Source organism: Rhinolophus hipposideros (genome assembly GCF_964194185.1).
Source record: "Rhinolophus hipposideros genome assembly, chromosome: 1".
Classification (NCBI taxonomy): domain Eukaryota; kingdom Metazoa; phylum Chordata; class Mammalia; order Chiroptera; family Rhinolophidae; genus Rhinolophus; species Rhinolophus hipposideros.
The window spans coordinates 84153329-84179308 of record NC_138047.1 but is presented as its reverse complement, the minus strand read 5'-3'; the positions used below and the strand labels follow the sequence as shown (position 1 = coordinate 84179308).

At 38.0% G+C, this 25980-nt stretch overlaps 3 protein-coding genes across 5 annotated transcripts in view; 1 reads left to right on the top strand and 2 right to left on the bottom strand.

Moving 5' to 3' along the window:
- Positions 1-25925, bottom strand: part of TLR10 (toll like receptor 10) — a 45443-nt gene extending 19518 nt beyond the window's left edge. The window contains 2 exon segments of the mRNA XM_081053848.1: positions 6650-6745; positions 25815-25925. The gene's annotated coding sequence lies outside the window, so the exon portion shown is untranslated.
- FAM114A1 (family with sequence similarity 114 member A1) overlaps positions 1-25980 on the top strand; it is a 132811-nt gene that overhangs the window by 30099 nt on the left and 76732 nt on the right. The gene's annotated exons all lie outside the window — the stretch shown is intronic.
- On the bottom strand, positions 814-25956 carry TLR6 (toll like receptor 6). 3 transcript variants are annotated; one of them, XM_081053993.1, is made up of 2 exons: positions 6650-6721; positions 814-4051 (listed from the first exon to the last, which is right to left on the bottom strand). In XM_081053993.1, the coding sequence occupies exon 2, from the start codon at positions 3982-3984 to the stop codon at positions 1624-1626; it is 2361 nt and encodes a 786-aa protein (XP_080910119.1). In that variant the 5' UTR covers positions 3985-4051; positions 6650-6721; the 3' UTR covers positions 814-1623. The 3 variants fall into 3 exon arrangements, with proteins under 3 accessions (XP_080910119.1, XP_080910117.1, XP_080910118.1); XM_081053991.1 differs by lacking the exons at positions 814-4051; positions 6650-6721 and adding exons at positions 16915-20292; positions 25815-25956; XM_081053992.1 differs by lacking the exons at positions 814-4051; positions 6650-6721 and adding exons at positions 16915-20519; positions 25815-25880.

Genomic DNA, 25980 nt, shown 5'->3' with positions numbered 1-25980 from the left:
ACCGATAGCAAAATGCATATATGATGCATATAAGACACATTTGATTTCTGCACTTACAAGAGATGTTCAAAGTGGTTACCATCAGCATAATTTGAAAACAGGTTTTTTCCTTTCTTAAAATGTGTATGCATTTTTTTTTTGGCACCTTCTGTATATCAAAATGATCACCACAATAAGTCTAGGTAAAATCCATCAGTGGACTATGCCTCATTTTTTTTTTACCCCAAAATAAAAGATAGGACTATTTATCTGATGGCTTCCATCCCCTAACTGGTCAAGGACCTCCCCAGTAGATATCCCTGGCACTTCCAGTTTTGTGCATATACCAGAATGGTTGAACAAGCTTCTACAAACATCCTGTGCAGTGGTGTTAGTGAAGGCACAAGGTATAAAGTGAGAGATACATGGGGCAGCTATGATAAGGTGCTGTCAGGCTACAACTGCCCAGAACTGGCTGCCAGAGTAAAAGGGTAGACAGAGTATTTGATGAGTATGAAAAATATCTGATAAAACATAGCTGCAAAAAATCTAATATAGCCCATTTTCTTGCATTGCTCCAATATGCTCATGCCCTATTAAATAGTTCCTCAAAGATAGGGAGGGATGCTATATACAGTAACAGTACATGTGGACTCTATTGCTCCTTCTAATCAAAAGAACAAAGGCTCTCATGCATGCCTGTTCAGACAACTAGAATCTCAGCCAGATTTCCAACCATAGAAAATCAGACTCAGAATTTCCATTTGGCCTGAGATGTAACAGACTCTTGGTTTGGGTTCCCCAGATGCAGACTCTGAGACAAGCATTCAACTACAAATCATTTATTTCAGAGGTGATCTCAGGAAACACCCTTGGAGGAATGAGGATGAGATAAGAATAGAAAAGAAGCCAGTTAAGAATGCTTAACAAGTTGTTTCTACTGTGGAGAATCAGAATTCTACCCTACTGGGGAACTCAGGAAGAATGTAAAGTACACCCCCAGATTTATTCCCCCAAACAGGCAAGAAAGTTGGGGCATTTATCCACCAATTCTCTTTCTGACCGTTGCTTGAGGGCTGCTTCCAAGGACAACCTGCAGTGCTTCTGAATCGCACATTATGTGGGCCAAGTGGGTTTTCATTGTCAGGGAGAAAACCCTTAAGACAAAGAGTCTCCAACATTAGCAATCAGCAGCCTTTAACATAGAGGCAAATGCTGAGTGGAAAAGAGGAATGCACCATCAGCTATAGAAATCTGCTATACACACCCAGCTACAGGTGTTAAAGACGTGGAGTTTTCTAGTATTAACCCCGGCACACAGGAACATACATCACTGAAGTTGTTTAAAAGGTGGTTCTCTTAATTACAGGATAAATTCAATCAACTCTCTCCTAGCAATGAAACAGGTGAATCCCTCATATGTTAGAAATTAACTGTTTAAATCAAATTTATATTATTTCATTAATTTTTATTACCACGTATAAATAATGAACTGGGGCCTGAGAGTACACATTTTTATCTATTTCATAAATTCAAAATCGTGTTTAGATTCGTGTTGATGCAAAATAATCATTGTTGGACCTTCCAAAAACAAGGGTGAAAAGAGGAATATTGTTAGATGTATGTGTGAGCTATTTCTTTTGCTTACTTCATCAACTTGATATGAATGGATGCTCTTAGGTTTGCCCAAAAAAGTCCATGTTTGTTCTTCTCTTTGGGCCATTCCAAATAAGTTCTCTGTGCCATGAGAGTTTTGAGCTTGTGATAGCTGCTAGGAATGGAATACTTTGGAATGGGTTCCAGCAAGATCAGGATTAAGTTATTAGATCCTTCGTGAAAGAGATTGTGGTGCGCAAAATAGAGTTCATAATGGCACCACTCACTCTGAACAAAATTGGGAGACAAAACAAAGATGGACTTATAACTTTTCTCAATACAGTTGATGATGTTTTCCACAATGCTCTTGCCAGGAACAAAGTTTCTCTCATGGAGACAGATCCGTATATCTTCTTTTTCTAGGTTTGGCAGTAATTCATTTTTCACCCAGGCAGAATCGTGCCCACTATATGAAATAAAAGCGTGGAACTGGAAAGTTCTTTGGAGGTCATCTAAATTTATGTTCCTAGCCCTGCGCCGGGTCTGGGTCCACTGACACACCATCCTGAGATACCAGGGCAGATCAAAGTAGATACAGAGGACAGTCACAGTGACAGCGAACACAAGCCCAGTGACCCCAATGGTAACAATCAGCAGAGCTGTGTTGCAGGATAATGGAGACACGTGAAAGTCCTTTAGTAGGGTGCCCTTATAGCTTTCTGGATGGTCACACTTATAAGAGTCAGGCCAACCCTCTACCACCTCACTTGATACTTGGCCTATACTTTGGATAAATTCTCTTAGCTCACATGTACACTGGAATGGATTGTTCCCTGCTTTTATAGACCTAATCTTCTGGCAGCTCTGGAAGAAATGAGCTGATGGGTTGGAAATTGCATTGTAGTCAATGGTCAGTACAGAAAGGCTGCTAAAGCTACCGCATCCGGGAAGGTGGGCTAAAGAATTGGAAGCAACATTGAGTTCTTGCAAAGCTTCCAGACTAGTGACGTCTGTAGGGATATTCCTTATTCTGTTATGTTGAAGATCAAGAACCTTGACTCTGGGAGGTAAGCATTTGAAAACTGAGTTGGTAAGTATATTTGAAGACATATTTAAGCTCAATAAACTTATAGTCCAAAAGCAATATCCTTCATTTTCATCATAACTTAGAGAATTCTGGCTTATATCCAGTTGTTGTAGAGATTTCATCTCCTTGGTCATATCAACTATGTTTGCAAGTTTTTTCAATTGATTCATTTGTAAATTAAGTGTCTCCAACCTAGCCAAGTTTCTGCAATTGTTAAAAACCGTATCTGTTAAGAGATTATTAGAAAAATCCAAATGCAGAAATGGGCTCATTTGTGATGGGCAAACCATGTGCATCATCTGTGTACCAGTCACTGTGAAATTCTGGATGTTCATATTTGAAAAGATTTTATAGATATAACTTTGTGGGAGATTGAACGTATCACTGACAACTTGGTGTATAGACAAAGTCTTCAGTGAAGTGTCAGAATAATCAAAATCTCTGAAGTCAAGGTAACCTTGTAGTTTCACATTTGAAATTGAGAAAAACTCTATACTTGTATGCCAAACCAACTGGAGGATCGTAATGAGAGAATACCAAGTGGTTACAATGTTATTTAAAGTAAGATTTGATAGCCTTGAATTCTTTTGAAGTTTTGACAGAACATTTAGGAAATAAGAACATCCATTATTATGAAGCACACATTGAATATTTGATAGTTCCAGACTTACTGCAGTGCTGATTGACACATCCAAAATAAAGTGGAACTCCTTACTTGTGGGAAAAACAATGTGCAGACTCTCCGTGTTCAGCTCTTGAAGGCTCTCAGGGTCTTCTTTTCCCCCATAAGAGTCTCCTAAGACCAATAAAACCTTACTGATAGGCAAATGAGCGATTGGCAGCACACTAGATTTTTGTAACTGTGTGGCACTCAAACCCAGAAATTGTAGTTGAGACAGGTTGCCAAACTCTTTGCATATGGGCAGGAAATCAAATGCATTAAATGAGAGGTCTAAGTGCTTGAGGTTCACAGTTGGATGGCAAGAAATCTTCTCCAACATATTGTGGGACAAATCCAGGTATTCTAATTCCTGGTTAAATTCAAAAACACTGATGTTAAGATACTGGATTCTATTATGAGAAATTATCAAAATCCTCAGCTTTGATAATGATAGGATGTCAGAAGCGGAAAGCTCAGATATACAGTTTTGTGATATATCTAGGGTTGTTGTTTTCACAGATAGGTCTTTTGGAACATGGGTGAGACCTGTTTTTGATCTGTCAACTAAAAAGTCACTTGCATCAGATAACTGGATTTTGATCTCAAGTAGTAACATGAAGATGATGGCAAAATGGAAGATGGTAGAATTAGTTTTAGTCATTTCGTAACACTAGATATTCCTAAAGGCAGTTGCTATTCTTCAGAGAATCTTGTTACAGATGCAGATTCTAGGGAAAAAGAAATCCACATGAAATAATGCCATTACATTAGGCATAGCTGACATTAAACATTGTTTACTAGAGTCTCATAAAATGAAGGCTACAGTCTTTGGAATCATAGACCCTGAAGCCAGGGAAATACACATATTGATAAAGAATTATATGACCTCTAATTGTATAATGACTTAAATGGTGCCCCTCCGCACTAGATATGTCCACCTCCTAATCATGTTTTTATCTTCAGAAACTGTGAATGTTACCTTATTTGGAAAAACAGTCTTTGCAGAGACAATTAAGGATTTTGGGATGAGGAGATCATTCTGGATTATCCAGGTGGTCCCTAAATGTAATGACAAGTGTCTTTATAAGAAAAAGGCAGAGGGCTATTTGACAGGGACAGAAGAGGAGACACCAAGGAAAAGGCCATATGAAGACAGGACAGAAGTTGAAGTGATGTAGTCACAAGACAAGGAATGCCGATAGCCATCAGAGGCTGGCAGAGGAGAGAGAGAAAGAGAGAGAAACCCTGCAGACACCTTGGTTTTGGACTTCTGGTCTCCAGAACCATGAGAAAATAAATTCTTGGTTTAAGTCACCGAGTTTATGGTAATTTGTTACAGCAGCCCCACGAAAGGAATACAGATGGGTTTACAGTTTCACAAAGTCCTCTGACCCCAATCCATTTAGAACTCAAGCTGGGATCCACAGCTGGTATACTTTCTACTTTTTTTTTTTTTAATGCGGGTTTTTTTTTTATGCGGGGATTTTTTTTTTTTTTTAAGAAAGGGTTTTATTTTTATTTATTTATTTATTTTTTTATATATATATTTTTTTACATTTGTTTTTGCCTTTTTGTGTGTGTGTGTTTGTTGAGAGCCCACTGGCCCATGTGGGAATCGAACCAGCAGCCTTCGGAGTTAGGAGCATGGAGCTCTAACCGCCTGAGCCACCGGGCCGGCCCGGGGATTTTTTTAATGTGGGGATTTTTTTTTTATGCGGGGTTGCCACCTTGGTGCTACCAGCACCACCCTCTAACCAACTGAGGTAACCAGCCATCCTGGTATACTTTCTACTTTTGACAAGTACTTTCCCATGACTTTCTTGAGAGTTCCTTTCCCATGTCATTGAATTCAGACTCTTTTTCACATAACCTTTTATTACCCACACATGGTTTGGTTCTTAAGTTTGATCTTATTCAAATGGTAATTAGATCATGATAAACAGTCTCTCAGAAAATCCATTCGTTCATGCATTTATTTATTCAGTAGTTATTGATAACCTACTGGCCATCTTTTAGGAACTGTAGATAAAGCAGTAAACAAGGTAAAGTCTTAATTATCAAAGAGCTTATTATCTAGCGGGGCGACAGAAAATAAATGACTAAACATAATTTCATGTAGTGATAAGTGCTATATAAAAAAATAAGGCTGGGTAACTTAATCAAGAATAATGGCAGGTATGTAACAGTGGTGGGTGATGGCTTTTGAAAGATTGATTACTCAGAGAGGGCCTTTCTGAAAAGATGGCAGTGGGCTAGACACCAGAATGAAGTGAATGAGTGATCTATGGGAAGATCTGGGGCAAAGCATTTCTGGCGAAGGAAAAAGCAAGTGCAAAGCTCCTGAGATGGGAGCGAGGTGGGCTTGTCTGAGGCACAGTGAGGAGGTCAGTGTTAGCAGGACTGAGCAAAGATGAGAGAAGTCAGGGCCAAGATCCTACACGGATTCTATTCTGAGAGTGACAAGGGTGAGCATGGAAAGGTTTCCTTCTCTCTCTCATTCAGAAAACTTTTTTTCCCATTCATTCATCAAATATGGATTTATTCCCTATGAAATATTTTGTTCCAGGTTATGCTTATTGCACTACTTATCAACCCACTCTACAGCTCAAATACGATTTTGTTATCACTATTCCAGTGGCACATGAGACCAGAGGGAGTTACATTGGGATGAACCCTGAAGAGCACTACACCCCTCATCCTCAGTACTTGGAGCTAGTACTACACAGATTTTCAGGATCTTATTCAAAATCCCCAGAGATGCATTAGACAAACAAGCCATCAGTGTCAGCAAAGTCAAATTCCTCGTCACATATCCTCTCGCATCTCTCAGTGGGCACAGAAGGACCTAAATACAGTTGGCCCTCCCGTATCCCCAGATTCCTCATTCATGGATTCAACCAAACACGGATCAAAAAAAAATATTCAAAAAATGTTACACTGTTGCTGACATGTACTATATAGTTAGGCCTAAGATGGTTGCATCTGTACTGAACAGGTCTGGACAATTTTTTTTCTTGTCATTATTCCCTAAGCAATATAGTACAAAAACTATTTACACAGCATTTACATTGTAATGGTATAACTAACCTAGAGATGATTTAAAGTATACAGGAGGATGTGCATAGGTTATATGCAAATGCCACACCAATTTATATAATACTCGAGCATTTGAGGATTTTGGTATCTGAGGGAGGTCCTGGAAATGATCCCCCACAGATTCCGAAGGACGACTTTAATTGATGTCCCGGAAACAACCCTGGGTTGCAAAAGTTCCCCAAATTATGTATGCAAATATATCTGGTTTTTGAAACATTGTTTGGACTTACCCTTTTGTAGAGCTGCCCAATGATCCCTTCTTATTCTGATTTCTTTTGACATAGGAGAAGTCCTGGTACACCCCTCCATCATCAGTCACGAAGACTCTGTGCAAGGAAGGGGACACGCATTAAATGTTAAAAGTAACAGAGGCATTTTTTGTATTTGGCTGAAAGTCCCAGAAATTTCTCAATTCTTCCTCTCTAGCTTCCTAAAAAAAGGGAAGTACTTAAATGAGAATCAAAATAATACTCAATTATCGCCTAAGCCAGTGCCTGATATCTCAAAACAGCACTACCTGGTAAAAGTAGGTCAATGTGAAAGTGATTTGGGCTTAAGATTCAACTAGGGTTTCTTACTGAATCCTAAGCCTGAATCCAAATCTGGGGAATCTTTTTACCTTCTGGCCAACTCCAGAGTTCAAGAAAGACTGATCAGTACAGTCAGGCATGGGACACAGAGTGACAAGAGACAAGTGGCAGAGACAGGACCCTCTGCAAAGACCTGAGGGCTTAGTGCACAGTGAAACCACAAGCAAGGTAAGCATTGTCCTCATTTCCTTAACAACAGCAATCACCACAAAGATTTACATTTATAAAACTGCCTGTCCCCAGCATTTAATGAAAGCATGGCTTCAGCTTTATATCTAGAAAAATTAATTGACTCAACTACCTTCTATTTGCACAACCTTTTTGCCCTTTCACTTATAGTCACTAGTTCAATGTACTCAATTGAGTAAACATCTTTATTTATGTAATTAAGAAGTCAAACTATTGTACACACGAGGAACTGAGTTTTAGGGGATCTTTAAATTTTATATACCAAATTTGCTAAATCAATGAAAATCAGTATTTTTTTAATCAGTTCAATAACCAGCACTGAATCTCCTATATTAGAACCGCAAAACTATTTTACTGCCAAATAGAGTGATTATTTCTAAGTTGATTAGTAAAAAGATGCTTTAATTTAAAAGTATAAAGTATCTCTAGGTGTGTCTATGTCAATTTTCATGATTATGGTGTTTTGCCTCCCAGTATATGATACGATGCATCAATGCATTTGAATTCCCATTGTCGGGAGACGTTGGGGGCATCAAATTAGGACTTTGACATGTCTTACTGGATGACCCACACAATCAATCCAGTCCATTGTATTCAGTCAGCAAGTATCAAGTGAATCTTTACACAAAGCCAACTAGCTATTAACCACAGGTTCAAAGGATCGGAACCAGTTCAAGAGCTGGTCTGCTTTGTTTCCTATGTGGTTTTGTGAACTTTTGCTTTTTGTAAAGACGCACTCACTTTCAACTCTTTTGATGAAATTGGGTAAAGCCTAGGAAACATTTTCGAAACCTCCAATTCCACCTGACAAGGAGCACCGCAGAACAACTTTAGTGGTCTGAGTAAAGAGAAAATAGCTCATTAAAACAGCCTGGAGAAGATACTATATAAGCCTGCCCATAAAAACAGAGGAGTTGTATGGCAGCACTTCCTCCAGGAGTAATTCACTTGCATCCCATCTTCCTCAGCATTCTGATTGCAAAGAGATGGACGGAGAGGAACGCCATAAAGAGCAACACCACCTGAAATCAACCAGACGCTCCAGAAGAAAACAATGAGATGTGTGTCACCCAAATATTTATCTTCCAGCTCAAAAGTGTCTCTTGAAAGCAATCATGCATGAGATCAGTTGTCATTTAAGAAAAAATAAACACGCAAAACCCCTTTCTCTGTCTTAGGACAAGGAGCTGATAAACAAATGCTAGTTCAAACCAGAGTAAGTACATGTCAGAAATAACCCTCTTAGAAACACACCCAGGACTGAATCACAGAGACTGGGATTTTTATGTCCAATAACTAGTTATGCCAATACTTTCTTTTATAGAATAAAAAAGATGTCACTTACCGAAACAAATTACCGAGACAGATTGCCTATCTGTCCCGTTGGCAGTCTGTAGGAAATTCAAGTACTTCCTCAAATATTTATTTCATAGGTAACCACATTTAACATTGGGGTGTGTATGGGTGGGGGAGCTCTTTAATGCCATCTACTGAATCCCACCGAAATTACATTGTGCAGCCATCACCACAATCAATTCAGAACATTTCAACACTCTAAAGAGAAACACCACACCCTTTAGCCATCACCCTGAACTCCCTTATATGCCTCAGCCCTAGGCAACCACTGTATCTTGTGTTCTTGATGCAGGCCATCAAAGTGCTCTCCATAAAGTTTGTTCCGACCTACCTGTCTCCAAGGGTGTGTCATAGTTCACATTTTACACATTCTCTACAGTTTTTAGATCCACAAATTTCATAGATGAAAAGTGATATCTCATTATTGTTTCATTTTAATTTTCTTTCATTATAAATGTTTTGGGTGGTTTTTCATTTTTATTGACAATTTGTATCCTTTAGTGAATTACCTGTTCACATCATTTAGCTATTTCCCTATCAGGGTTATGTTTTTACTATTTAATTATATGTTCTCTTTCACGTTACTGACACTAACCCTCTGTCAAACTTTTTGCAAACATCTTCCCCCATCATTTATCTTTTCATGATCTTCTGAAGCAATAAATACATACATTTTTATATAAACAAGTAAGTTGACTTTTTTCTTTGCTATTACTGCCATTTAGTTGTGTGCTGGTAAACCAGGTTATAAAAAAAAGAAAGCCTGATTTGTAGCACTTGCTGATATCTGCAGTGTATATATTTCTGTTGGGATAGCTGACTTCTAGCTACCAACTGACCTACTTACAAAATTCCTGAATAGTAACAACTGGCCCTCACAAGTCTGTACAAACGAGCTCCAGCAGACCACTGCTATATTGCTTTTAGGTTTAGAAAGTTCCTCTCCATTATAAGGTCAAATAAATACATGTGCATGTGTTCTTCTCAAACATAATTTTTGGTTATTTTAATTTTTTTATTATCTGAGTAATAAGTGTTTACTGAAGAAAAATCAGAAAACATAAATAAGTAAAAAGTCAAATCAACAATAATCTCACCATATAGAGATATATCAATATCATTTTTGTAGCAATCATGCAAACATGCTCTAGGCTCTCGATGCCTCCTGCCAAATTGCTGTTCAGAGTTTGTACCAATTTACACACACACGCACAAACATACACACACTTTACATGCACACTCAGAGAGCATTATACCATGTATACTGTTTTGTAATGTGCTGTTCTTAATCCATAACACATCATAAATATGTTTTCATGTCAGCAAATATCTATTTACTGCATTATTATTATTGGCTGAGTAATAATTGCATTTTCTTTATAATGTATTTTTAAAATATTTTAATTAACAATGTAGTTAAGCAGTCTTCTATTGTTGGGTATTTAAGTTGTTTGCAATATTTGTTATTACAAACACTGCAAAAAGCTGTATGTTCATGTATTTCCTAAGAATGTGTACAAACAATTATTTCCTTAGGATACCGTGTTTCCGCCAAAATAAGACCTAGCCAGACATTCAGGTCTAATGCGTCTTTTGGAGCAAAAATTAATATAAGACCCAGTCTTATTTTACTATAAACATAATATAATATGTAATATAAAACCGGGCATTATATTAATTTTTGCTCCAAAAGACACATTAGAGTTGATGGTCCAGCTAGGTCTTATTTTTGGGGAAACATGTTATATTCCATGAAGTGGACTTTCTAAACCAGTGGACATAAATCCATACCATTATTCTCTGCCTTTTCTTCTGTTACTATAAATCATATATTTTAAATGATTATTTAATTCAAATTTAGGATAGATTTTTAAGTTGCTCATTGGTCATGTAATTTGTTCCCCTTCTCATCTGCTGGTTCTACTGATTATGTAATAGGGTATTGACTGGAAGTTATCCTATGACTACCAGCCACTTAAGAATGCTGGGGAGGGCAGTGAGAAAATCATCAGCAGTGTTTATGATGTAAGTCTGCAGCCTCTTCCCCCCATGGGAGAGGTGACATCCCTTCCTTCCCAAACCAAGTGAAGGGGGAGTACCAATAGAATCACTCACAGAGACTGGACAAGGAAACTAGATATCTCTTTCCTCAGATGGAGACTTGCTTTGAGGCAGAAATGTGCAGGATCCCCTGCTCCCACCAAGAGTGGTCCCTCTGTGAACAAATGGTCTTTGAGAACATTACATGTACCCTTGGGAGTTCAGAAATGTAAGTGAGCAGAGGGACTAGCAACCTTGCTAACAGGCAATTAGAGACTGTGGTGTCAAGTACCTGGAAAATGTGATATATCTCCACCTCAGCTTTCTTTGGTCCTTATACTCAGAGAAAGCAGAGGACTTCATTCGTTCTTGTGACTCCATGTAAAGGAGAATGGAGGCTGGAATTAAAGACAAGAGCTATGGAAAACAGGGCCAATTGATCAGCCTGAGCCCTTGAATGACTTTGTGGAGTAGAGATAGCTACCTACCCTAGACCTCTTAATTATATTTGAACTATTATTTAAGAAAGAAAGAAGTTTCTTAATGAAGCCCATGTGTGGGGTTTGGCAGCATAGGCTGTACCTTAACATAATCACAGTAAAGAATAACTGCCTTCATACATTTCATCCCTGGTCTCAACATCAGGAAGTTAGATCTGGGAGAGGACGGAGCATGATGTGTCTCAGGTTAACGACCCCCACCCCCACCCATATATGTACCAAGACTGAGCCATAAGCCTAGCCTATGAGATGGGGAAAGGCAATGAGTTCAAGGTGTAGTTGGAGATTAAACATTTTAAAGTAGATTGCACTATTAAGACCTCAAAAGGACTGGAGAAGTATGAAATCTGCTTGAGATATTAAAGAACAAGAAGGGGAGAATTTCAATGAACATAGGGGTATGTATATCTTTACAAATAAATGTTTTCAAATTTTTCAGGTAGATACCAAGAAGAGGGATTGCTGGATCATGTGGTAATTCTGTTCTTAATTTTTTGAGGAACTTCCATACTTTTTTCCATAGTGGCTGTACCAATTTACATTCCCACCAGCAGTGTATTAGGGTTCCTTTCCCCCCACAACCTCTTCAACACTTGATTGCAGCACTACTCATGGTGGCCAAGACATGGAAACAACTGAAATGTGCTTTGATAGATGATAAAGAAGATATGGTACAGATATACAATGGAATATTACTCAGCCATAAGAAAAGATGAAATACTGTCTTTTGCAACAACATGATAGATCTTAAGAATATCATGCCAAGTGAAATAAATCAGATGGAAAAAGTCTAGAACCATATGATTTCACTCATATGTGGGATATAAAACTGAAAGCAACAATTAGCAAAATGAACAAAAACTCATCGACACAGACAAGAGTATAGTAGTTACCAGAGAGAAAGGGGGATAAGGGGGAGATAGAAAAGTGTTCAAGGGGGTCAAACATATGGTGATGGAAGGAGATTTGACTTTGGATGGTGAACACAATGCAATATACAGATAATGTATTATAGAAATGTACATTTGACACCTATATAATTTAATTAACCAATGTTACCCCAATAAATTTAATTAAAGAGGGGGAGAATTTCAGAATCCAGTTGATACTGGAAGAAAGTAAAAACTTCATATTTAGACTTTGTTGACATTCCTCATAAACTACCTATAATTAAAAACCCTCAGAAAGTCTTAGTGGCTTTAGGAATCCCTTTAGGTCTCTTTCACTGCCTGCAGTTTATTCTCACTCCTTTCTAATTAAATCAATCTCCAGAAATCTCCACAGAAATTGACTTCCTCCTTTCCCAGCATTGTTTTATGTGTTCTCCTCATTAAAATGTATACTGTCTCCCACTTACATCGCAGTCATCCAGTCACTATCTCCCCTTCTCTCTCACCCATTCATTTATTCTCTTTGCCGATCTCTCCCTTTTTTGCACCTCTGGCTTCCCAAGCAGCTCCTATTATTCTTCTCTCCCCAAATAGCATTTCCCCTCTCCCACTATTGCCACAACTGGCTGTCTCCATGTCATCAGAGACAGCCATGCAATCCCAGGATAATGAGTAATATTCCCCACCACCACGAAAACATTTTTCATGTCCACCTGAAACCTCAGAATGTGACCTTATTTGAAAATAGGCTCTTTGAATATATTATGAAGGTAAGGATCAAGATGAGATCATACTTGATTAAGGAGGGCCCTAAATTCAATGATATTAACCTTATAAAAGACAGAAAAGAAGACAGCGACTTATAGGAGAACGCCATGTGAAGACAGGCAGAGATTAGAGTAACGCAGCTAAAAGACAAGTAATGCCAAGGATTGATGGCAACCACCAGAAACTGGGAGAGAGGCATGGGACATGTCCCTCATAGCCTCCAAAAGAAACCAACTATCCTTACGTGTTGTTTTGGGGCTTCTGGCTTCTAGAACTGTAAAAGAATCAATTTCTGGTGTTATTTATAACTGTTGTAAATGTATCATGAGGATGCAGATAAAGAAAGATGCTGTATCGAAGGGATCCAAAAGTATAGTGGCTTAAACGAGATGGAAGTTTATTTTCTCTCGCATAAGAGACGAGCAGTTCAGGGCATGATGAGAGGCTGACTTGGACAACACAAAATGGTAGGATGAGGAGCATGTCCTCAACATGTGGCTTTCATCTCCAAGTTCTAGATGGCTCCTCCAGTTCTTGTCTCTTATCCAGTGGAAAGGTGGATGGTACAAAGGAATCCATGCTTATCTTTCTTAGAGACATGAACCAAAGTGGCACTTAGGTTCTAGCTACATTCCATTGCCCAGAATTTAGTCACATGTCCACATCAAGCTGCAGGGGAGGCTGGGAAATGTAGTCTATAGCTGAGGTGTCAGGTTCCCTGATAAAGCTTGCACATTCCAGTATGAAATAAAGTAATAATGGTTATAAGTGACAACTAAATATCTCTGTCAAAACATTTTTCAATTTATCTGCATAAGTCATCTGTTATGGACTAAACTGTGTCCCCTCCAAAATTCTTATATTGAAGCCCTAATCCCCAGTACCGTAGAATGTGACTGTATTTGGACATAGGGATTTTAAAGAGATAATTAAGGTTAAATGAGGTTACCAGAGTGGGTCCCTGATCTAATACAACTAGTGTTCTCATAAGAAGAGAGATACCAGGGATTTGTACACACATAAAAAAGGTCATCTGATGACAAAGTGAGAAGGCAGTTATCCACAAGCTAATGAGAGAGACCTCAGAGAAACCAAACTTTCTGACACCTTGATCTTGGACTTCGGGGCTTCAGAATTGTGAGAAATAAATTTCTGTTGTTTAATCCACCCAACCTGTGGTATTTTGTTATGGCAGCTGTAGTGACTAGCCAATAAACCATCCTTCTCAATACTGGTCATGAAGGCAGGCAATCCCACTTGCCCTACTCAATCCTCATCCCTACTCCCAGCTAATTGGTCTGGGTTGGAGAGATTAGAGACAGAGAGAAAGTTTGGGCAGTTTACTGTTTCTGCTTCCAAACTTCCTTTAAGCTCAGCTGTGTCTCAGTCTTTGGGTTCTGTGAGACCTCTCTGTATCCTTGAAATAAGCACCTCCTTTCTGAAGTTGGTATCTGCTACCTGCAACTGGAAGAATTCAACAGAGGAACCAGGATTCCTGGAGATAGAAAATCTTTACCTAAAGAAACAAAGTGATCTCTTATGATAGAGCTTTCATATGTCTGAAATGTGTGGGTGTTTTCATATGTGAAAGAACTGTAGGTTTTGTTTAATTCTAGTTTATAATGTCAAAATTCGGTAATTTCAAAGTCAAGAATATTTTGTGGGAAATACTGAAACCATTTTAAAATACATAATCATTTAGAAGGCGTGAATGTTGTTTGCTATTTTGTTTTTGTTTTAGGGATGTCTTTTTGGTGGGTTTTTAATTTTATTACTATTATTACTATTATTAATTATTATTATTTTAGTTTAGGAAACAGTCCGACAGAGGCTGAGGAAATTTTATCATTTGGGAGAGGGCCTGTGAAGGAAAGTCAGTGCTCTCTGAAGAGCAAGGAAAGGCTAATGCAGACTAAGGATGTCTCTAATTAAGAGGGGGGGTTCACAGTGTGAGGGATATAAATGATGAACGTCTAAGTATTACCTTGTCTTGTACACCTTTAACTAATAAATTATTAAAAAAATTAAAAAATGAAAAAACCTACATTTAAAACAAAGGTAAAACAAATTTCATTAAGGTTTATTTCTTTACAGTTATTTATAAAGAAACTGGTTTATTGAATGAATTAAGCCCAGAAGGAAAGGGCTTTACTTTTCTAACCACTGCCTTATAACCACATTTTGCTGAATCTCCCTCTACCAGGACCTATTCAAGATCTATCCTGAATTTTGGGCAGATCTCATAGATTTTAGTGGTAAGTCTCATTTTAGTAACTGTACCTCTATTTCATTCATTAAAAGGTCCAGATCAGTCCAAATTAACATCAGTCTCACACCTAATTCAAAATTTTGCTTTGCCCGAATTCAGGCCTTTCTTGCAGGGAAGTGGGGAAGGAGCAGAGTCTGTGTCTAAGGGTGAAATTCGGTAGATCAACGTAATCAAACTTAACCAGTTTACAGTTTGATTTGTCATGATAGTCAGCTGTTTTCTCTTTGTTTCCCCCTCATTGATTAACTAACTCCATTGGTTCCCTTTCTCAAGGCTACCCGTACCTTACTAATTAACATCCTAACCTAAAAAAAAAAAAGGCTTCTTTAATCTTCAGGTGCCCAGGTATCGGGACTTGATCTCAACTCCCTGGCAGTTTGTCCTGATAACTTTCCGGCTGTAGACAGTAAGATGTAACGAAACATTGAGACAGACCTGAGGCCTCAGAACAGTCCAGGGGACGACTTCTCAGTTATCAGCCCTGAGGCCTGCTTTCCTTTGTTCTTTCCCATCTACCTGCCTATGAAACCTCTTAATCATTTTGGCTCGGGGAAGGTGGTTTTTTAGACATGAGTCTTCCATCTTCCCTAGCTGCTGGCATCTAGACTAAAGGACACTTTTTCTCCTCACCAACCCTTGTCACTCTAGTGTTTTGAACTCTAGGGGCGGCAAGCGGCACTGAACCTGAGTTCGGTAACAAGTGTCTTTACTCTTCCTCCATCTTCTCTGCCTTCTTTATATTCTGGATGTCCCCAGGCCACCCCAAGGGAAGAGTGTGTTAGAGAGGAGCAAATTTTCCTGCAGTGAGCCATTGTATAAGGCAGACAGGCCATCGTTTCTCTGCCTGCTACTATGGCAGAGTCCAAATGTTGGCTCTTTCACAGGATGCAGGTGTGTGTTATTCAGAAGTCTCAGGCAGATCCCGTATTGCACAGTTCCTTGATGCAAGTGGCACTTTCTCTGGCCTCTTGCAGCAACCAACACACACAACACCAGCACCATACACCTCTTCCTCATAACCCTGTGGCCTTTTATCACTATAGTCCCTTTGCATAAAAGGCTTTCAGGATAGCTGAGGTCTCATCATGACAACTCAATCCCAGCAATGCACTGGAAATTTGCCATGCCAAATAATGAAAGAGCAGATTGCAATGACTTCTTCCTTTCTCTTCTCATTCTGCCATTTTGGACTGCCCAAGGCAACCTCTTGCCTTTGGAAATCTCCAGAAGGGAAGTGCTTGTTTATTCAGTCAATATTTATCAAGCACTTATATTTGTAAAGCATTACTTACCAATCTCTATGTTCACAATGCCCACCCACTCCCAAAACTCCAGGAGACACTCATCAAGCTCTTCCAAGATATCTCATATACTGTACCCTGTCTTCTGTACTTGAATGTGCATTTCTGATACTCTGCAAGCTTTCAAGCTGGGCGTGGGCTGCCAAACTACTCTTTTACTATGCTTTGAGCCCCTCTCATTTGCCTTTAGGAGAAATCCAAAGCAATCTCCCCATAGGTCTACAACCTCTACTTAATGACTCCCTGTCACCCTTTTGAATTTTATCTTCTGGAGATAGGTAATATGGGCTGATAGTTACTGATCTCTTTTTGCTATTTTTTAGTAAGTTCAGCCTGGCTGTGTCTAATACCTCTGTTTAAAATGTGTCTTTTGTCAGCTTTGAGGCATTCACCAAAATTCTAACCAGAAAAGTACTGTTCAATAACCAGCTACAAATAAATTTAGCTCTGAGTTTCCTTGCAAGTAGGTAAATCCAAGTCTTCGGCCTCAACAGCCTATGACTAAGGCTATATTTTCCTTTATACATACAAACTACTGCATTTTTATGTAGGTAGGTGAAACATTTAATAAAGTGTTACTCAGATGTGAAGAAAAAAGCTACCTTTATTTTCCACAACTGGTTACTTTCATACAGCCACCATGGGGAGAGAGGGGAGAGAAAGAGAAGGAGGAGAAGGAGTAAGTGAGGGGAAACAAAGAAAAGAGGAGATGAGATTTGTCCTAAGAAAAGGTGCTGCTACAGCTAATTGTAATGGATTTTAACGCTATTAGCCTTGCAGGCAGGGAAAAATCTTCACCTCCAGTGTCGTCTGGACAGTTCCTACAAGGGAATTCTACCTCCTGACAGGAAGGAGTGGTCATCAACAGTAAAGACCTGTCCTGGGAACGCCCTGGGAACACCTGCCTAAATTTCTTTGTTCTTCAGTGCGGTTGCCTTTTTTCCTGGACCTGTCCACTTTCATGCCATCTTGAGAGTATACTGTAATATTTTCTTCCTTTTAATAAATCCTTGGCTTGTTTGGCTTTGTTTGCATATATTAATATTTTGGTATGTCCTGGAATTCCTTCCTGTGACATTTATCGAGGACCCTTTCAATCTCTGGTAACAAGGCCAGTGAGAATGCATAGGACACTCCAAGGACCACTGCATACAGTTCTGAGGTTTATTCTTTCCTTGCCGCCATGAAGTTCCATAAACTCCTGCTCACACAGAATCCATTTGGGAAAGAAGAGGGAGAGGAAAAGTCTTTGAATGAGCATTTACTTAAGAGACTGTTTCAATTTGAAAAAGAATGGTTAAACCATAAGAATTATCTGTAATTGGTAAGTTTGAGCACCACCTCAATATCCAACCTGCTTCCCTAGATGGGTTGAAATACAACTATCATTAAGTCTTTTCCAGAACACATAGAGATAACGCAGCCACCATCTAGACAATAACTTAATACCATAGTGTTCATCAGATTCCAATTTTATGATGGTTTCTAAGTTGGATTTCCTGACTTTTTTTTTTTAAGTTTTCACGTCATTTTCAGTGATTAGTGTTAAATTCACATTAAAAGCAGCTCGAATGTTAGCCCAAAAAAGTCCACGTTTGCTCTTCTCCTTGGGCCATTCCAAGTAAGTTCGCTTTGTCATAAGAGCCCTCAGCTTGTGATACTTGCAAGGAATGCTGTTTTGCGGAATGGGTTCCAGCAAGATCAGGATTAAGTTATTAGTTCCTTCATGAAAGAGATGGTGGTGCGCAAAATAGAGTTCATAATGGCACCACTCACTCTGAACAAAGTTGGGAGACAAAACAAAGATGTACTTATAACTTTTCTCAATGCAGTTGATGATATTTTCCACGATGCTCTTGCCAGGAACAAAGTTTCTCTCATGGAGACAGATCTGTATATCTTCTTTTTCTAGGCATGGAACCAGTTCATTTTTCACCCAGGCAGAGTCATGTTCACTGTATGAAATAAAAGCGTGGAACTGGAAAGTTCTTTGGAGGTCATCTAAATTTATGTTCCTAGCCCTTCGCCGGGTCTGGGTCCACTGACACACCATCCTGAGATACCAGGGCAGATCAAAGTAGATACAGAGGACAGTCACAGTGACAGCGAACACAAGCCCAGTGACCCCAATGGTGACAATCAGCAGAGCTGTGTTGCAGGATAATGGAGACACGTGAAAGTCCTTTAGTAGGGTGCCCTTATAGCTTTCTGGATTGTCACACTTATAAGAGTCAGGCCAACCCTCTACCACCTCACTTGATACTTGGCCTATACTTTGGATAAATTCTCTTAGCTCACATGTACACTGGAATGGATTGTTCCCTGCTTTTATAGACCTAATCTTCTGGCAGCTCTGGAAGAAATGAGCTGATGGGTTGGAAATTGCATTGTAGTCAATGGTCAGTACAGAAAGGCTGCTAAAGCTACCGCATCCGGAGAAGTGGGCTAAAAGATTGAAAGCAACATTGAGTTCTTGCAAAGCTTCCAGACTAGTGACATCTGTAGGAATGTTCCTTATTCTGTTATGTTGAAGATCAAGAACCTTGACCCTGGGAGGTAAGCATCTGAAAACAGAGTTGGTAAGTATATTTGAAGACAAATTTAACACCACTATACTCCCAACCCAAGTGCAATTTCTGTTATGTCTATCATAAGCCAAAGAATTCCAGCTCACATCCAGTGTTTCCAAAGATGTCATATCTTTAGTCATGAGACCTACTTTGTAAAGGTCTTTTAATTCATTCTTTCGTAAGATAAGTGTCTCCAATCTAACTAAAGTGGAGCATTTTTGAAAAATACTGTCTGTGAGAACATTCTGGGTAAAATTCAAAAATTTAAATGTGCTTGTTGTTTCAGGACAAAGCATGTGTATAAAAGGAGTATCTGATATGGTTAACATCATAATGTTCATCTCAGAAAACACTCTGTATAATGCTGTCTGTGAGAAAAGAAAAACTCTGTTTGTAACATGTTCAATTTTTAATGCTTTCAGTGCTGTTTCAGAATAAGCAAAATCTTCTTCATCAATGCTTTCAACTACTGTTAAATTGTAAATATTGAGATATTCTACAGGTCTGGGCCAAAGGAATTGAAAAACTCTAACCAAACATTTCCAAGTTGTTTCCACATGATTAAGGGAAAAATTCAGTAAGGTTGGACCTCTAGTGAGTTCTGATAAAAATTTAATAAAAACTTGACAGTTGTAATTATTCAGTTTAATATTAGTCAGTTGTAAGCACCCTAAAGTATTAACTGATATATTCACTTGGACAAAGAAAAAATTATTTGGGTGAAAAACGAGGTGAAGTGTTTTTGTATTTAGGATCTGAAGACTTTCTGCCTCATTTTCTTTCACATAATAACCTTCCAAATCCAAAAGAATGTAATTTAGATGCAAGTGAGCAATTGGTAGCAGATCTAATTGTTGTAGCTTTGTAGCACTTAATCCCAAGAAATTCAGTTGTGTCAAGTTGCCAAATTCCTTACAGAGAGGCAGGGCATCAAAATCATTGAACGAGAGGTCTAAATGCTTGAGATTGGTGATAGGATGGCAAGATAGCTTCTGTAATCGATTGTGAGATAAATCCAAATATTCCAAATCCCGGTTGAACTTGAAAATACTAATATCAAGGCACTGGATTCTGTTATGGGAAAGTCTCAAAACTTTCAGCCCTGAGAGAAAGCTTACGTCAGAGAGGTGAAGCTCAGATATGTAGTTCTGAGACATATCTAAGACTTGGGTTTTTGTTGGTAGGCCTTTCGGAACTTGAGTAAGGCCGCTGTTTGACATGTCCACTGCAAATTCACTTTCATCAGAGGACTGGATTATGGTTCCAACTATAAAGATTACGATGTAAACAAAATGAAATCTTCTGACAATAGAGTCTTTGTCCTTGGTCATGATGTTGAAGTGGCTACCTCCCAAAGAGTTGTTGCTGTTCTTCAGAGCATCTAGATGTGCATCCAAATTCTAGAAATATAATATACAGTGACATGTATAAAGATTGGATAATTGCTATCAAACCGCCACTTACTAAGTACAAAATCTCAATGATGTCTTTATTCTCTATCAGTCATAATGCCACCTAACTCCTACGGTGGAGTCCTGAGAGCAGCAATGGCAGCAGCTGTGGTGGCCACAGGATAGCATCCTGTGCTTACACCAGAGTGTCCACAATCACACCTTCCTGGAATCACCTACAGGTAGAAGTTAGAAGTACTGTTACAGGCTTGCGAGGGGCAAGTGAGATAACATATATACTCCACTCTTTCTGGTCACAGGATCCCAGTTTTGACATAATTCCCATAAAAATGGATGTGTGTTTTTCCAGTTCACATTAGACTAGAAGCAACAAATTCAGAGAGACAGGATTCAGCACTTGATAATTTGTAAACATCAAACCACAGCTGACACACTGATAAAACAGGAAAAGATAGATAAATATTAAAAAGTACATGAAGAATTTAGAAGGCTAAAGCTGCTGTATGTAGGAGATAATAGTGTCCCCAGAGCCCAGAAAGTCTCACTGCACTACAACATAGCATAGATGTTGATGTTTGTGACAAGCAGTGAACAAGAAAAGATTGCGTGGCTGAGGAGGTGAAGGCAAGTGCATGAGCCCACAGACCCCATTTTTACCACCAGGGCAAAGGGTTGGAACTTTGAGGCTCACTGGATCCCATTTAGGATCTGATCTGCACCAAAAAAAGCATCTAGGAGCCCCCAGGGAACAAGAGCAGACAACAACATTTCTTAAGTAGGGTCTTATGTAGAAGGACTAACTGAGAGCAGATTTTGACTAGTTGTTCAGTTTTATTAACAAAAAGATCCACTGTTCATTATCTGAGGGAAACACCAAAATAGTTAAGAGATACATAGGGTTTCAATGAACCATTATTTGCAAGAGTAATCACTCTTCTGGGTTGGGGGAGTATCATTACAAAATGGCATATGGTTTATTAAAAAGCCAATTATACTTTAATTTTTAAAAAATGGCATATAGTTAAAAGATCCTTTTAACTTCTCCTCCCATACAGCATCTCCCAATTGTCCTCCAAAACACCCAAGAAAACACAGAAATGCTTGAAAACCCACTTTGCTACTGAAAGCAAAGAAAGATGAAAAATTAATGGCAGGATCCAAAAGCATCTACACTCACGAAAAAGTAATTGAGCTGTGTTAAGGAAACCAGCATATTTAAGCTTTGTCTCAGGAAAATAGACTCCCTGATGAAAGGTATGACGAAATTTTGTCCTTCTCTCTGTTTGTCTCTGATTCAAACACAAAGTTTGAGTAACAACCAGGTAATTTAGTAGCATTTCTTTTACCCCAATGGTACTGATGTGAGTGGGTCACATCACTGAGTTTTCCTTCTATAGACCACCACTTTCCAACTCTCCATCACACAATGATTAACCCAGATAAAAACTGAAGTACTCTCACCACCTCTATTCAACATCATATACTGGAAATCCTAGCCAGAGCAATTAGGTAAGAAAAAGAAACAAAAAGCAACTTGGAAAGGAAGAAGTAAAATTATTTCTGTTTGCAGATGATATGACCTTATATAGAGAGATTCTAAAAACTCCACCAAAAACCTCTTAGAAAACGAATAAACAAATTCGGTAAAGTTTCAGGATACAAAACCAACCTACAAAATCAGTTGTGTTTCTGTACACTAACAACAAACTCTCTGAAAAAGGAATAAACAAAACAATCCCATTTACAATTGCATCAAAAAGAATAAAATACTTAGGGATAAATTTAACCAAGGAGATGAAAGACCTGTACACTGAAACAGAAAGGCACTGATAAAACAAACTGAAGAAGATGAAAATAAATGGAAAGATATCCTGTGTTCATGAATCAGAAGAATCAATATTGTTAAAATGTCCATACTACCATACTACCTAAAGCCATCTATAAATTCAATGCAATTGAATTGTTATAAAAAATTCCAAAGGCATTTTTCACAGAAATAGAAAAAACAAAGTTATAGTAATCAAAACAGTATGGTATTTACATAAAAACAGACACAAAGACCAATGAAACATAATTGAGAGTCCAGAAATAACCCATGCATAAATTGTCAACTAATATTTGACAAGGGAGTCAAAAATACTCAATGGGGAAAGAATAGTCTCTTCAATAAATGGTGTTGGGAAAACGATATGCACATGTAAAGAAATGAAGTTGGACCCTATCTTACTTACTCCACTCGCATAAATTTACTCAAAATGGATTAAACTCTTAACTATAAGACCTGAAACCCTAAAACTCTGAGAAGGATACACAAAGAAAATCTCCCTGACATTGGTCTTGGCAATGATTTTTTTTTGGATCTGACACCAAAAACATAAGCAACAAAAGCAAAAATAAACAAGTCGGGCTATATCAAACTAAAAGGATTCTATACAGCAAAGGAGACAATCAACAAAATGGAAAGTCAACCTACAGAATGGGAGAAAATATTTATAAGCCATGTCATCTGATAAGGAACTCATAATATATAAGGAACTCATACAACCCAATGGCAAAAAAACAAAACAAAACATTCAATTTAAAAATGAGCAGGTGACCTAATTAGCCATTTTTCCAAAGAAAACATACAAATCTCTGACAGGGACATGAAAAGGTGATCAATATCACTAATCATCAGAGAAATGTAAATCAAAACCCCATTGAGATATCACCTTCTATTTGCGAGAATGGCTGTTACGTATCAAGACAAGAGATAAGTGTTGGCAGGGACGTGAAGAGAAGGGAACCCTTGAGCATTGTTGGTGAGGATGTAAATTGGTGCAGCCACTATGGAAAACAGTAAGGAGGCTCCTCAAATAATTAAAAACAGAAATATCATATGATCCAGCAGTACCACTTCTGGGTATATATCTGAAGGAAATAAAATCACTACCTAAAAGATAGTGCCGTGTTTATTGCCACATTATTCACAATAGCCAAAACACAAAACCTAGGTCCACTGATGAATGGGTAAAGAAAATGTGAAATATATATAATGGAATATTATTCAGCCATTAAAAAGAAGGAAATTCTGCCATTTGTGACAACAAGGATGGACTTTGAGGGCATTATGCTAAGTGAAATTAAGTCAGAGAAAGACAAATACTCTATGATCTCACTTATATGTGGAATCTAAAAAAGCCAAACTCATAGAAACAGAAAGTAGAAAGGTGGTTTCCAGGGGCTAGAGAGAGGAGAAATGGGGAAATGTTGGTCAAAGGGTACAAACTTCCAGATATAAGACTAAGTTCTGGGGATCTAAAGTGAAGCCTGGTGACTGTAATTAACAGTACTGTATTATATATGTGAAAGTTCCTATGACAGTAGATCCTGAATAGTCTCAACACACAAACACACACACACACACACACACACACACACACACACACGCACACACACACAAGAAGGGAAGGCTTTAGGGAGCTGAAACTGAGAGAAGACTGAAATCCCCAAGCAGATTGGACTATGATGGCATACTAGTTTCACAAAGACATCCACGTCCTAATTCCAATTTGTGAATCTGCTCTTACATGGAAAAAGGGAATTACCATTGCTGTTGGAATGCAGGTTGCTAATCAGCTGACCTTAAAATAGGAAGAGTGTCCTGGATTATTTGGATTGGCCCAATGAAATCGCATCATTTATAACGGGTCCTTTCAAGTGGGAGAGGGAGGCAGAAATAAGAACTCTCATTTACTCCTGGCAAAAATGAAAAATTAGCACAACCTTTCTGAATTTTAGTCACATACATAAATTCCTTAAAAATATGCTTACCCTTATCTTAGCAATTCCAGTTCTCAGAATTTGCTTCCAAAGGAATGATCAGAGATACACATAAAAATATTACTATGAGGTTGCTCATGACATGATGAAAAACGGAAAACAAAAAAGATAATGTCTAGTGTAGAAAATGGTTTTATCAATTATGGCACACTCATAACAAAGAATAGTACACAGCCTCAAATACTGCACTTTTGAAAAAAAATAATGTCTACAATATAATGTCAAGTGAATAAAAGAATACAAAATTGTACATGTGATAGGATTCTAATTTTGTAAAATATAATTAAAACTTGACATATACACAAAGCCTAGGGGAAAAAGAATGGGAAGAAATATATCAAATGCTAATAGTGGTTATTTCTGGATCTCTAAATCACACATAAATTTAATTTTCTTTCTTATGCTTTTGTATATTTCCAAAATTTCTAATTTTAGAAGTCAAAAAAGCTTGTCTTAAAATACAGCTAATGTAAAAATATTTTATATTTAAAAAAACACACACTTGTATTGTGTATGTGTGTGGGGGGGAGAGAAACTTATTCTATATGATGCTAGATAATTGACATTAATGAATGAGAACCCACCATCTAAAGGTCCCCCTGCATGGTGTCTGTGTTTGGGCGACTGAAACAGCCACCATGTGGGAAAGTTGATCAGCTGCCCTTATACTAGTACCCTGCCCCATAACACAAATATTCCTCTGAGAGCATTTATACCCTCAAGCAGTTCCTAGTGTACACACTCAACCAACCAGCCAGGAGATTTTATATTTAAGAAAAAATAAAGGAGAGGAACAAAGAGAGATGAGAGTGGAAGATCAGAGAGTTCACAACTTCTTTTTAGAGGAAGTAAAAAAATGATAAAAGATAAAAGTTTTGTTTTTTCTTTAATGTATCTAATGAAAAGAGGAGGAAAAAAAAGAAGATGGAAGAAGCTGTATTTTAAGAATAAAGCCATGGTAAATAGGATGTACGAAAATTAAAACTACCAGAAAGGAAAAATGAGAAAAACATTAAGTGAGGTTAACTGTGAGTCCATTACTAAGTCAACAAGTATGCAAGAGAAACATTGTTTTATTGTTAAAGTTTAGGTTGAGACCCAGAGAAAAGCAAGTTCTAGGTCATTCTCTGCCACCTCCTCCATTTAATGAATGTTTATTCAGAGTGTACTATGTGCCAGGACTTTGCTGGGTGTTACGTGTTGGGGATATGAATACGAATAGTACTGGAGAATCCTTGCTTTCAAAATGCTTATAAATTAGTGACAGATACAAATAACCAATTATAGAACCATGTGAAAGGGAAGATCAAACACTTATGTCTACTATAAAGATATATGTGATAGGTGCCTTATCAGTGGCATAAACTACGGTATTACTGAAAACAAGGAACTAGAAAAGGTGAAGAGAAAATGTAGACAAAAGCCAAAGAAATAAATATCATCGGTTAGTTTTTTCCCTTAACTATGACTACAAATGCTAGTTACTTTTACATCTTTTCAAGATGGCCACATCTTTATCTTTTTTTGTATATTTGAAAGGACACTTGCAATATCTTAAAAAAAAACACACAAAACTTAAAATCACCTTGTAAAAGTATCAAAGAAACATTACTATTTCCTACACGATCTTGCTTGTTTGAAGTAATTATACCATAATTTGAAAAAGCCACAAAAGCCTGCTTACTTACCAAGATTTCTTCCTCAGAAGAGAAAATAACCTCCAAACGCAGAAAAATAAGCGCTTGACAAAATGCAAGTCCTTAGCTTAGGTGAAGCAATACCACAGAAACGGTTTTGTGCCATCTGTTGGATTTCTCTGGAATTAGTCCTATGTGTGAATTCCCCTTTCAGAAG